The sequence below is a fragment of the Pecten maximus genome, chromosome 15, assembly GCF_902652985.1.
Source record: "Pecten maximus chromosome 15, xPecMax1.1, whole genome shotgun sequence".
In the NCBI taxonomy this organism is placed as follows: domain Eukaryota; kingdom Metazoa; phylum Mollusca; class Bivalvia; order Pectinida; family Pectinidae; genus Pecten; species Pecten maximus.
Genome location: NC_047029.1, coordinates 16,328,014 through 16,340,959, shown reverse-complemented (window position 1 = coordinate 16,340,959; position 12,946 = coordinate 16,328,014). Strand labels below are relative to the sequence as shown.

Genomic DNA, 12,946 nt, shown 5'->3' with positions numbered 1-12,946 from the left:
ATGTGATATCAGAAATATAGATATACATCATGTGATATACATAATGTATGTATCTTATCGTGTATGTATCGCATATTTATAGCTTGAACACTTAATTCGAGTTGGTACCGACACCGTATAGGTGATTATGGTAGGACCGCTTCACGGCTGAGCGCTCCCAAGTCGAGGCTAGCCGCGGGACTCGATGGTCACGGATGGCTGGTGTCCAGGTAAAGTAGTCTACGGCTGGCAGTGCTGGTATTGCCGCGCGACAGAACCGCCCGAGGCGAATCTCGCAATATTCGTCATGACGTTTAATATTAGGCGATTTTCACGAAAACTGGATTGCTCCGTCAATACTAGATTCGAGGAGCAGAATTAGCGTCAGTGGAGAACAAAATAGACCCTGTCGGACATTTCTAGACTGTCGGGGAAACTTTTAGATAGTCATGAAATAAATAGTGTAAAGTTCATGATTTCTAGATAGCTCGATAGAATTAGACGGTGGTCATGTTAAATTGGATATGATTCACAGAACTAGCTTTGACCGTCGAAAATTAGCCATGAAAATTCATAATTAGATACGATGCTGAAAAAATGGACTGGGTTGGGTTAAATTAGATCTTTTTTGGTAAAATTGGTGAAAATTTCAGAATTAGTAGAAAATATGAAAAAACTAGTACATTCGTGTCTCCCAGTGAATATTGTTAATTTATAAACCGTTTGGTTTAAGAAAGGATAAAAACGATGTTCTCAACAATAGATAAACATGAATCATTGTCAAAAGTCAAAAATGTAGTTCTCAGGTCAATTGCAAAACATTCATTTCTTGTATTAGTATAATTTGGACCAGAAAGAGCAAAATTAACAATGGTTTCATGCTGCATGAGCACTGTGGACTATCGAAAAAAACTGTCTACAAATTATTGATAAAATATATAGTAATAACATTTGGACAGAATATATGATAAAGTTTGCGGTCAGCAAAGTTCATTATTCGCCCTAACTTGACCAAATTATTCATATCATAAAAACCTTAAAATATTTTATTTTTCATATGTAATAACAATTGATATCTTATGTCTGAATAAAATTCATAGTCAATTAAAGAATGTATTTCATCTTCTAACACATTTGACATACAATATTTACATATCCTTTGGTCCAGTGTGACTTTAAGATTACAATATCTCCCGGGTTAACGTTCTATTGCCAATTGCAGGTTACCTCATCTAAAGGGCCTCGGAATACATACATTCAAGATATAATCTTCCGCAAAGACTTGTATAATATACTTTATTTACTACCATATATTTGTGTTGTTTCAACTCATTAACAGTAACGTTATTTATAGATGAAGGGGGTGTGGGTAGTGGGGCTTATTCATTTTCCATATAATCATCAGAGATTTATTTTAGCTGGGCTTTTATAATCAAGAATTTTAGAGCAGGCATATATTTTTCTTAAGTTGCCATTCAACACAATCTGCACATTGAGACTGAGTGTCTACATTGACATAAAGTGAAGTGTCGTCAGAAATTACCTGCAGTTGTAGTAAAAAAAATCTTTCCTCTAGTGAAATGGTAAAAAGGCAGGTAATCCAGTCAAGATTGTCGGAGAAGCGAAGCCTAACGAAGAGTAGGAAAACTACGACAGGTAATCCAGTCGATCATCCTTAGTACATTACTCTCGGTAGTTCGCGCTCATACAAATATTTTGGAAGCAAAACCAGGAGGAAACTACTCCATTCAGTCTTCAAATTGGTGTATTAATCACGACATATGATCTGGACTGGGGGCTGCGGTATCAAATGTAAATATATACATGTAGCAATGCCCCGTTATTCAACAATTACGTGAAAAAATGTGACTTAAACTCAGATAACAAAACACTGACTTATATAATATAATACTTTAATGTGCGTTTCTGATACATTTCGATGTGTACACAGATCCGATATACTGCAATCATGCGATTCCCTCATATCCGACAACTGCAAACTTTTTCTGAAAACTAAAAACAAGGCCAGGATTAATTATTTATGTACGTTGGGGTGTTGGCAAGAGGATAAGATCCTGGTTTCATTAACTTCAATAATTTCCTTAGCTTAACTTTCGAAACAACGGGGAAGGGACTGTCATGAATTCAGGCGTCGGAAAACAAAGTATACATTTACCTTGAGTTTTTGTGCTTAGCAGTGGCATGTAGTTGGACGTTAAACAAAATAAACCAAACCAAAAGTGGCATATAGCATACCAAAGCTTAATTCAACTAGACTTACTTATACATACCATGTATTTTTCACAAATATATCCCTTTCCAAGATGGCACTGTTCGTCATCCCATTGGTATGACCTGTGGTGCCACAACAACATACAGTCCTGGTTAAGTCCCCTCCAGCTGTTTGGCTCTCCGCTCGCCCAATCAGTGCAGTCCCGGTTGATGGTTTGTCCATTGGTTGGATTCCACACCCATCTTCCCTCGTGTCTGATGTCATTTCCGCCAGTCCAGTAACTCTTTCCTTAAAACAAAGCCATACAGATATATTAAGAATCATTATATATTATCTACATTAAGTACAGGTCAACAATGTCGCTTCATATCCGCCGTTAAATCAAATTAAGCTTATTACTGGAATAGACCTCACCGCCCCAAAGACAGTAGGCTTCTTGTTAGTCTACTACAGGTAAAGACCACTTTACCATCCCCGAGACAGACGCTACTTGTTTAAAGATAAATCCATTTCCAAAACTGGTTTATAGATCCCCACTTCCCCCAGACAGTCCGCTACTGGTTTATAGACCCCTCCATCCCCCAGACAGTCCGATACTGGTTTATAGAACCCCTTCCCCCAGACAGTCCGATACTGGTTTATAGAACCCCTTCCCCCAGACAGTCCGATACTGGTTTATATACCTATCCATCCCCAGACAGTCTGATACTGGTTTATAGACCTCTATACCCCAGACAGTCTGATACTGGTTTATAGGCCCCTCCATCCCCAGACAGTCCGATACTGGTTTATAGACCTCTCCATCACCCAGACAGTCCGATACTGGTTTATAGACCTATCCACCCCCAGACAGTCTGATACTGGTTTATAGACCTATCCATCCCCGAGACAGTCTGATACTGGTTTATAGGCCCCTCCATCCCCAGAAAGTCCGATACTGGTTTATAGACCTATCCACCCCCAGACAGTCCGATACTGGTTTATAGACCTCTCCATCCCCAGACAGTCTGGTACTGGTTTATAGAACTCTCCACCCCCAGACAGTCCGATACTGGTTTATAAACCTATCCACCCCCAGACAGTCCGATGCTGGTTTATAGACCTCTCCATCACCCAGACAGTCCGATACTGGTTTATAGACCTATCCACCCCCCGACAGTCCGATACTGGTTTATAGACCTCTCCATCCCCAGACAGTCCGATACTGGTTTATAGACCTCTCCATCACCCAGACAGTCCGATATTGGTTTGTAGATCTCTCCTTCCAACAGACAGTCCGATACTGGTTTATAAACCTCTGCATCCCCCAGACAGTTCGATATTGATTTATAGACTTATCCGTCCCTCCGACAGTTCGCTACATATTTATAGACTTCTCCATCCCCCAGACAATCCGCTTCTATTTAATAGACCTCTCCATCCCCAGACAGTCTGGTACTGGTTTATAGACCTCTCCATCCCCAGACAGTCTGGTACTGGTTTATAGACCTCTCCATCCGCTAGACAGTCTGATACTGGTTTATAGACCTCTATACCCCAGACAGTCTGGTACTGGTTTATAGACCTCTCCATCCCCAGACAGTCTGGTACTGGTTTATAGACCTCTCCATCCCCAGACAGTCTGATACTGGTTTATTGACCTCTCCATCCCCAGACAGTCTGATACTGGTTTATAGACCTCTATACCCCAAGCAGTTCACTACTGGTTGATGTGCCTCCCAGCAATCACAGTTCCCAACAATTACTTGGAACATCCGTCGCATAGACACGTCTTATACTATAACCATATGTAAAGTTCCGTTGCAGTAGTCCCAAGCTGAAAGTCAAAACTGGTCGTTATTCTCGCCCAGTTGTACCTTCACAATCTCGATTTTTAGTCTGTGTACATCTAATAGTAATGAAGGCGAAACTAGCTTTTGAATTAAGTGTCAATTTTACTCTGACATCAGAGGCAATATTTACTCTAACGTTCTTGTTTTTACCTTACACTTTTAGGAGATTGAGGATAAATGTTAACTGCATTTGTAATGAGGACTCCAAAAATATTTTACCTGATACTTTATATCAGTTGTATCGTAGGTGTCTATGTTTTAAATCCATAGACATTGTAATCATGCATGTACATTGATAGTGGGTTTATTTGTTTTGAGGCGTGAAGATAACTTTTAGTGCCTGATCAGCCAGATATCGCTAAATGTCGATATCTGATTGTTTTAGATTCTGAAATTACCTTTACGTTTTGCAATACATCTTGGTTCAATGTAATATCGATATGTGACATATAAATATAATATGTTATATTTTATGTGAAATATTTCACTTTATTTGACGTTAACGACGTGCCCTTGGCCTTCCATTTGTTTTAATTATACAATGCAGTATTATGTTAAGTAAAGTAAGTAAGTAAACGGTTTATTTATAACAATACTTACCACTACAAAGCTTTGTGACGTACCCTTTGACCCAACGCAACTCGGCTGGAGTATCAAATGAAACCAGGGATCCTCCAAGGGCAGCACAAGTGTACTATGAAATGTTAAAAAAAATGTTCATGGTGTTTTTGCAACAGGGAAATAAATAATTACTTGTACTTGTGTTAATTATAATACTTAGAATGTCTGATATATCATAATGCTAGAATATATCACAAACTACTACTACTACAACATCTTATATAAGTATATACTACAGTTTAAAGCTAGCAATTAAACACATTTATTTTTGAGTTTGATAATTAATCAATGTTCATTAGTGGTGTGCTACCTCGGTATTAGGAGCATACTATTGGAACACAAGTTGCTGATGTGTCCGGTACCAGTTGGTAGATACTCAGTTTGGGGTACTTACCATTGCATGTACCTATATTTCTAATATCAATATAAGTTAGGGTAAAATTCCGATCCGCTTTGGCGTACCCACGGGGGAGGGAAATATTTGAGAAGAAATAGAATTAAATGTGCTACGGCCAATTTAATCCAAACCTTTCGAGTTTGTTGTTATTGTGAAAGCATCATAAAATAAATACATCATACGTCATTGAAAACTACTTAGTAATTATATATTTAGACAGTTAATGTAGTGAAGCATCATGACAATTTAGGAATGAAAGCGCTGATGCTTTAGTCTACGTGTTGTTTTATTTATTATGGAATTATTGTCATATTTTGATATTAGAATCTCTTATGTACCAACATCATAACATAGTGGTTGTATATTAAAATCGCGCGAATCGTAAATGTTATAATTCTAAAACGCCCGGACCAATAAATTCCGTAGCAAGAAAACTGACTGATACACGTATCTATTACTAGTACTACAACATAGAAAACATTGAAACGGAACTGCTCTGAAGTCACTTACTGCTGCATCATACCAGGATCTGGTATCGCGGCTGAATAGGTAGCAGTGGTTGCAGAAAGGAACCCAGCCCCTGTCGCAGCCCCAGCCAGCCACTGAAATATACATTTGCTTGTAAAAAAAAAAAAGAATTTGAATTTGATTACCAAAGATACCATTATCCAATAAATTACGCCGTTAAAAGATCCTCTGGCAGCAATAATCTGATACATTGTATGTTGCAACCAACAGACAACAGGTTGAATCTCATACTAATCTACTTCAGTTTAGTCCCTGAGTGTCAGAACCCAATATTAATACTAAAACAACATTCTGGTAATTAACAAAACTATGGAATATTTGAAAACAAAATGTTATTGACATGACAATGTGAGAGCCCATTATTGATAGATATAGACAATATGAAAAGAGACACGAAAAACAAAACACGAAAATAACTAAATCAAGACTGACACAAAGACACATAGGATATCAGATTATTAATAATGATCTCTGTTAGCGGCGCTACATCTGATACTGGCCATAATACATATCAGGACATATTCAGTAATTGTCATTTACTTTAGTTATCTAATATCTAATGTTATGGTCCTGCAGCTTCAAAAATATGACCCTACATAGAAATATCAGGTTAGATATGGTACAATGTAGTGAAGACAATGTGGTAAATAATGTCACAAGAAAATCAGTGAAATTAATCATTAACCATACCTTCCGTGTATAGAACGGCACTAAACAGCAGCGAAACCAACAGAGCATTCATCGTGGATGTGTTCAGAGGCTGTTGAAAGGAACGCAACGAAAGATGAAGGAGGAACTGTTTTATAGGCAGGTCCTTACATCTGGCGACATAAATCGGTTCACGAACTCCGTGTCCGGTTGTGTAGATATTTTCTTATCTCCTTCATCTGTGATTAGATTTACTTTTGACTTACAATAGAACACCGAGATTACATGTAATTGTGTTGTACCGACCTTATTAACAATGCACCTGTTACCTATATACTATGTTTTTATCGAAAACGTATTGCACTGGAAATACGCTCATCTTGTTTTTCTCGTAACATGATAAAGCATGTACTGTTATTTGTACTAATAAACTTGATTTACCTTGTCTGAAAACGACCGGGGGTGGGAAACACGATCTTACTGACTTTTTATATAAAAGTTAATCTACCATTTACAATTACCAATTCACGCGGAAAAAAACTCCGACGGTGGAAACATGTCATTTTTTTCACGGAAAATGAATCAATCATTTTATAACTTGATTTTTGAAGTATTGTGGCTTGTATCAAAAAACGTCTTTTGTAAATTTAACGATAATATCGTAATATAATATTAGCTGTTATTGAAATATTAACTGTTCTTAGAATTCATTAACAGTGTTACAATCGGAGTACGTTTTATAAGCTGAAAACAATTGTATCCTAGCTCTTATTCCTCGTAATATGTTTAACATGTACTTTTAGATTGATAATAGATTATTAATATAACATATTTATTAAATGCGAAACAGATTTTCTTTTTATTCAAACATCCGAACTTACTTGTTTCAATTGAGTGACGATTTGACGGGAAGAAGGTAAGCTTTGTTGACATTCAAAGTTCCACGTGTTTGGTGTTTCCTGTGGTCCTTATGCCTTTGTCTTTAGTAGTCACACATGAAAAGTCACATGGAAATTCATAATTTGTGTACAATGTAAAATAAACAATAGAAAACTAACTAATATAGCGGATGTGACAATCATGGGGTATTTTAATTATTGTTTGGCTCTAACTTATTTATTCGATTTGTAATGAAATCTGTTGATATTCGTTGGAAAATATATGTAATATAATACTATTCTGGTGAACTGCTGTAACCTCTTTGTCAAGTTTTGGTTCAATCGAATATTGTCACATTTCAAAATAATCATAATTATGTAGTTATCGTTCGTTTGAAAATCAGCAAAGAATATCGATATAATAACGAAACCATAATTCAAAACTCAAAATCATCAAACAAAAGGGGAAATGTGTACGGACACTCCTGGAAACGTAAAAGGAGAAGACCAGGTGTTCTGGACGAGAAAGCGTCTTCTACTTCATTGACGACACCTGTCATTTAAATATAGACAAAATTTGGTTAAGAGTAAGGGCAGTGACAATGGAGTCATTAGGAATAATAACAAATATAGAATAAATCTGACTTTCTAATGAGATCAATACATTGACCATCAATCTTTTATCATGGTCTTATTAACATGCATCTCTCGAATGTTCTCCATCAGTACTCGACATTTGTCACGGAAATCGTGATAGTGGAAACAAGCCCTTGATTATCGAATTTCCTTAGTCAGCCCTTGTGAAATGAATATCAACACTTTCCTCCCTAACCACCACTGACGATTCGTAGAAGCACGAAACAGCTGTATGGTGAAGTTTGATGAGTTTGGCTCCTCTGTATCTAACATTAATTTGTATTAAAATGTGTTAAAGACGCTACATCGCAGACAACTTAAACACTGCTACTAAAAAGAATGAATTAAATAGGACACGGAACACGCAGTATGGAAGTACATGCCAAAAATTGACAAAAATAGTAACGGAATCCAAATAACGAGCGCTTTTAAGGCATACATATAATACAGTGACGGAACACGATCGATATATCAGTTAAAAAGTTTAAGGTGAACATTACGGACGAAAAATATGCATTTAAAAAGAATAAAAAACACGACACAGCAGCTAGCGCTTTCGTCATGTCTAGGTGACTCTTCAGAATGTTTTATTTTTTAAAATTGTCGACGTGACGTCATAAATGTATGACGTCACTATACATTCTAAGGGACATAACAATGAAGTGGAGATTTAAAGATTTGATGATAATAAAAAAATGTATTTAAAAAAATATATATACATGTATATAATATATACAATCGGCGGGGTTCGAACCCACAATAGAGGTGATATCGGAACCAAAAGACGATGTACCTTACCATATGAGCTAGCGAGGTTACAACTAAAGTTAGGAAATAATTCATATATATTGTAATTATCAACTGTATTACATGCATTGTGCAATAAAATACTAGAAAATGAAAAAATTACATAGATCAAATATGCACAGATTATGCTTAAGTAAGTATGATACATGTATATATATATATATATATATATGTTTGTGTGTGTTGATACTTTGATATTACTCGATATGTTACATATTTGTTGTACTGTTCAAACTGGGTTTGAGAAGTTTAATTAATTCAGATTCCTTTGCTTCGCGTTTGATTACATCCGCATTACTCATTTGATAAATAGGAAAAAAATTTAAACTCACCATTTGAACATTGATGTATATGTTTACTAACCGGTAGAAATCTTAAGTGGTCTGTGCGTATTTGTTGCCTATGTACTGTCATTCTAGTTCTTAACTCTATACCAGTTTGGCCAATGTAAAAATCCGAACAGTTACTACAAATTAAAGCATAAATGACATTGCTTGATTTTCAATTCATATTCTTTTTAACCTTGAAAATAAAGCCTTCTCTTAACTCAATTTCACTTCCTTGTATAATATTGTTACAAGTCCCACAACGTTTATACTATCTTGCACATTTCGTGTGTAATGTTTTTATGTTCAAATATGAAACTTATGTTTGATAGTGTTTACTAACACAATGAGATATTGAAAATTTAGATTATTTCAAGTTACCGCATCTATTTTACATGTACTATACGGCAAAATCTTTGTATACCATGACCGGTTTTAATTTGAGTACGGAGTACGGATCTATAGATTTGTTGTACAGATCTATACGATGTAATTGCTCCAATCAAGTTTTTAATGGATTGGTTTGTTTAAACCGTATCATATAGTTGATCTCAACCCTTGTAAACTGGACAAATAAGTGTTTTATAAATTATGTACCCTACTATTATGACGTCATCAAACTATGACGACATAGGATGTCCCGAATAAAATTCATAACCCCTGAAGAGCGGCAGAATGTAGCCGCGAAAGTACTAGGGAGACAGCAGATCTGTGTTTGGCTTTTTATTTTATTATATATATATATATAATTATAAGTCAGACCTAAATTGTCTTACCAGCAATTCTGTTTATCCTGTGTACATCTGGGTTAGACTACAGACCATACTGTAAATATTTGATTTTCTGACACCTCTCTTTGTCTCTCTCTCCCTCTCTCTCTGTCTCTATGTCTGTCTTTGTTACTATATATATGTCTTTGTCCATGTTTCTTGTTTCGTCCCTATTGCTTTATTGCTATGATTTTTCTGTCTGCTCTACACCTTTTCTTCTGCTTTCTTCCTTTCTTTAAATACAGTGGGAAAGTAACATTTAGAAAATTCATCAAAAGTAAATGATTTTATGAATCTGGATTAAGATGTGTGTATTTGTGTTGGATCATCTACAGTTCTATGGTGCTGTAATAATGATTATTCTGAATACAATTGAATACTATGTACTTTACACTGTATGAAAATCTCTGAAAAAATAAAACAAATACAAAAAAAAAATATATATATATATATATATGGGCAAAGAAGTAATTCAAACAGTGTAAACAATAAGGTTTGTTAAATTTTCGAGGCAATCCGCCCCTTTATCAAAACACAAAAAATCACAAATACAATCACATAATATATATAAGAAGTACTGGAAATACAATAAAATACAATAAGAATAATGTTTTAGTAACTGGAGAAACCACAATGAACCCTTCGGCAAACGTGGGCCGAAGGCGGATACTAGCGTGACTGCATCATGTTCAAACACTAGAACGCTATGCGACCAACGGCAGAGATATTTTGAATTCCCCCGCACGTGAAAGTATTCCGAAGAGTTCAAAGACGATTCGTCCCTAAAGACTGCTAGTGGACGACATTGCATTTATATAAAAAATGTTGCATTATCGTCTCTACAGTGATTGATTAAATATCGTGTACAAAGTCTGAAAAACTTTAGAAAAATATGTGTTAGATCATAAGAATTATAGAGAGTGGTGTGAAAAAACTGCTACAAATATTTATCAAGACTGAAAATATAAGAAATACGAATGCCGAAGTGTCCCTACAGGACGCTACGGGAAACAGACGATTCGGACCAACTCGGACCAAGATGCTGTTGCATGATGGCGGGAGGCGACTAAATGTGAGTCTCAAGATGCTGTTGCATGATGGCGGGAGGCGACTAAATGTGAGTCTCAAAGAGCAACAATGAATAGATGCCCCAAAAAGTACAGCAATTATGAAAAATTTAACAAATTGAATAATTAACTACATGAATAGTTAGATATAATGGTCAGATGGAGAGTATATCCAGAAGACGTCTTTAACGTTCGTTCATACCCCGAGGGTAGCAGGTTTGGAGATTGGTGATCCAGTATCTTTCTCTGGAACGACGTTTCGTTTCATTCCAGGTAGGACAGTGATCAATGGCGACCACCTGCATATCCTTCCAACTGTGACTAGGTAAATTGAAATGCCTTGCCACAGGAAAGTCTGGTCTGTTTTGCTTGATGGAGCAACGGTGATTGTTGATTCTGATGTTGAGCTTTGTGCTGGTTTCTCCAACATACTGCATTTTGCATTTTTTGCAGGAGAGGAGATATACAACATTGGCTGATGTGCATGTCAGTGTTTGTAAAATGTGATAAACACGGTTGTTTATTACACATTTAAACGTGTCTGTGGACTCAGTGTATGGGCACAATTTGCACGTTTTTTTTTGCTGCATGTGTTGAAGGAGCCTGTTGTAACGACAGAGGCAGATGAATGTAATTTGCTGCTTACCACCAGATCTCTTACATTTTTTGGTCTACGATAGGCCAATAACGGTGGTTCTGGAAAGATCCGTTTGAGTGCAGATATAGTTATATATATAAGAAATTGAAATCTGTCCTTGCGAAGGTGAATGTATAAAAAAATAACAAAAAACAGACTTTGCCGCAAGGCCTTTCTGCCCTCTCAGGCTTCTTCAGGCGGACTGAACTTTTGTTTATTTGTATGTTGCTTAGATATGTATGACGTCATCAATTGTGATGACGTTATACATATCTAAGCAACGTAATAAACAAGGTCGGAACAGATGGAATACTGTACATTCAATAAACTTATTCTGCATTTAAGTTTGGTTTTAGCATTTTGATAAACATTTAATCTTTTAACTCTCTTATTATTTATTATTTATGGAATATTTCTTAGTAGTTGATCATAAGGATATTGAGCAATTTACAAATTTATTGACATGAACTTACCCTGTAGGAATACCTGGTCTCATTCCCTTTCTGTAATTATTTTATACTCGTATATTTATTGCTTTGGAGTTAGGATTACACCCAGTTTTTGACATTGGTTGTGACCAATTCCGATTTTGACTGAAGACTCCAAGGAGGACGAAACAGCTTTATGTTCGTTTTGTGCCTCTATTCTCAGTTTGTATTGTGTAGTGAAAACATCACCTTTTGATTTAATTTTAGATTGCAAGTGGTAAACACTACAGGTTTGAAGTCCCTGAAAATCCTCGTTACTTGCTTGTCACATTTAGTTTTGTTTTACTTATATTTCTTAATTTGTTTTGATAGTATTTGTGTGTCTTTTGTTCAATCCTCTAAGATTGATTCAGAGATATTTTGATTTGTCCTATTTTCCCATCTGAGATTCCACACTTATGTCTCTCTAAAGTCACTGAGTTCTAGAAGGACGAAACAGATTGTGTGAAGTAGTTGTATCCATCATTTGATGTGTACGTACTGAATTCATATATAAAGGTGTTATACTTTGCGTAATTCATCACAGACAACAATCGCGGGAGGACTTAGTGGAGGTACATGGGTGACAGGTGTACGACCAGAGATAAAGAGGGCACAATTGAGTTAGACTACACTTTACACCCAGTGCACTTGTACAGACCAAGGTTTACACTACAGGGAGACGATTGTTACAGGGCATCCACACATTCATTCAGATTCTTTATTTGCTTAAGTTTACAACTAATCAACAAATCTTAACACTGAGACGGAGATCTACGATAGCATAAAGTGAGATGTCATCAGAAAATACTAGCATTGATACCATTAACTCTATAATTAATAAAAAAAAGTAATGGAGAGCAGAGGACCTAATATTGACCCCTGGGGAACATCAGTACCAATTAATATCCACTCACACTGTATTTAAAACTACTGTTTGCTTCCTTTGTTCTATGACTTTTAAACTCTAATAATGAACTTCCCGTATTCACTTTAATCATATATATATTGTATTATAACGATTAATTACCATAATAAGTAACGAAATGATGTGAAAATGTATGTCTTTAAGGAAATTATTCTTCAAACATTGCACCCAGCGGACCCAAGACACTTTTTA

General features: G+C 36.0%; 1 protein-coding gene across 1 annotated transcript; it reads right to left on the bottom strand.

The window, feature by feature from the left end:
• Window positions 1-1,959: 1,959 nt before the first annotated feature.
• On the bottom strand, window positions 1,960-6,420 carry LOC117343503 (perlucin-like protein). The gene is made up of 5 exons (XM_033905876.1): window positions 6,281-6,420; window positions 5,573-5,664; window positions 4,641-4,738; window positions 2,271-2,493; window positions 1,960-1,992 (listed from the first exon to the last, which is right to left on the bottom strand). The coding sequence occupies exons 1-5, from the start codon at window positions 6,330-6,332 to the stop codon at window positions 1,960-1,962; spliced, it is 498 nt and encodes a 165-aa protein (XP_033761767.1). The 5' UTR covers window positions 6,333-6,420.
• Between the last annotated feature and the right edge of the window lie 6,526 nt (window positions 6,421-12,946).

What these genes read in the sequence shown, in the direction of transcription:
- LOC117343503 (XM_033905876.1), bottom strand. Translation starts at nt 6,332, where the DNA reads ATGAATGCTCTGTTGGTTTCGCTGCTGTTTAGTGCCGTTCTATACACG. An exon ending in TGCCGTTCTATACACGGAAG is followed by an intron (nt 5,665 to 6,280) that starts GTATGGTTAATG and finishes TGTATATTTCAG; the next exon opens with TGGCTGGCTGGGGCTGCGAC. An exon ending in GATCCTGGTATGATGCAGCA is followed by an intron (nt 4,739 to 5,572) that starts GTAAGTGACTTC and finishes AACATTTCATAG; the next exon opens with TACACTTGTGCTGCCCTTGG.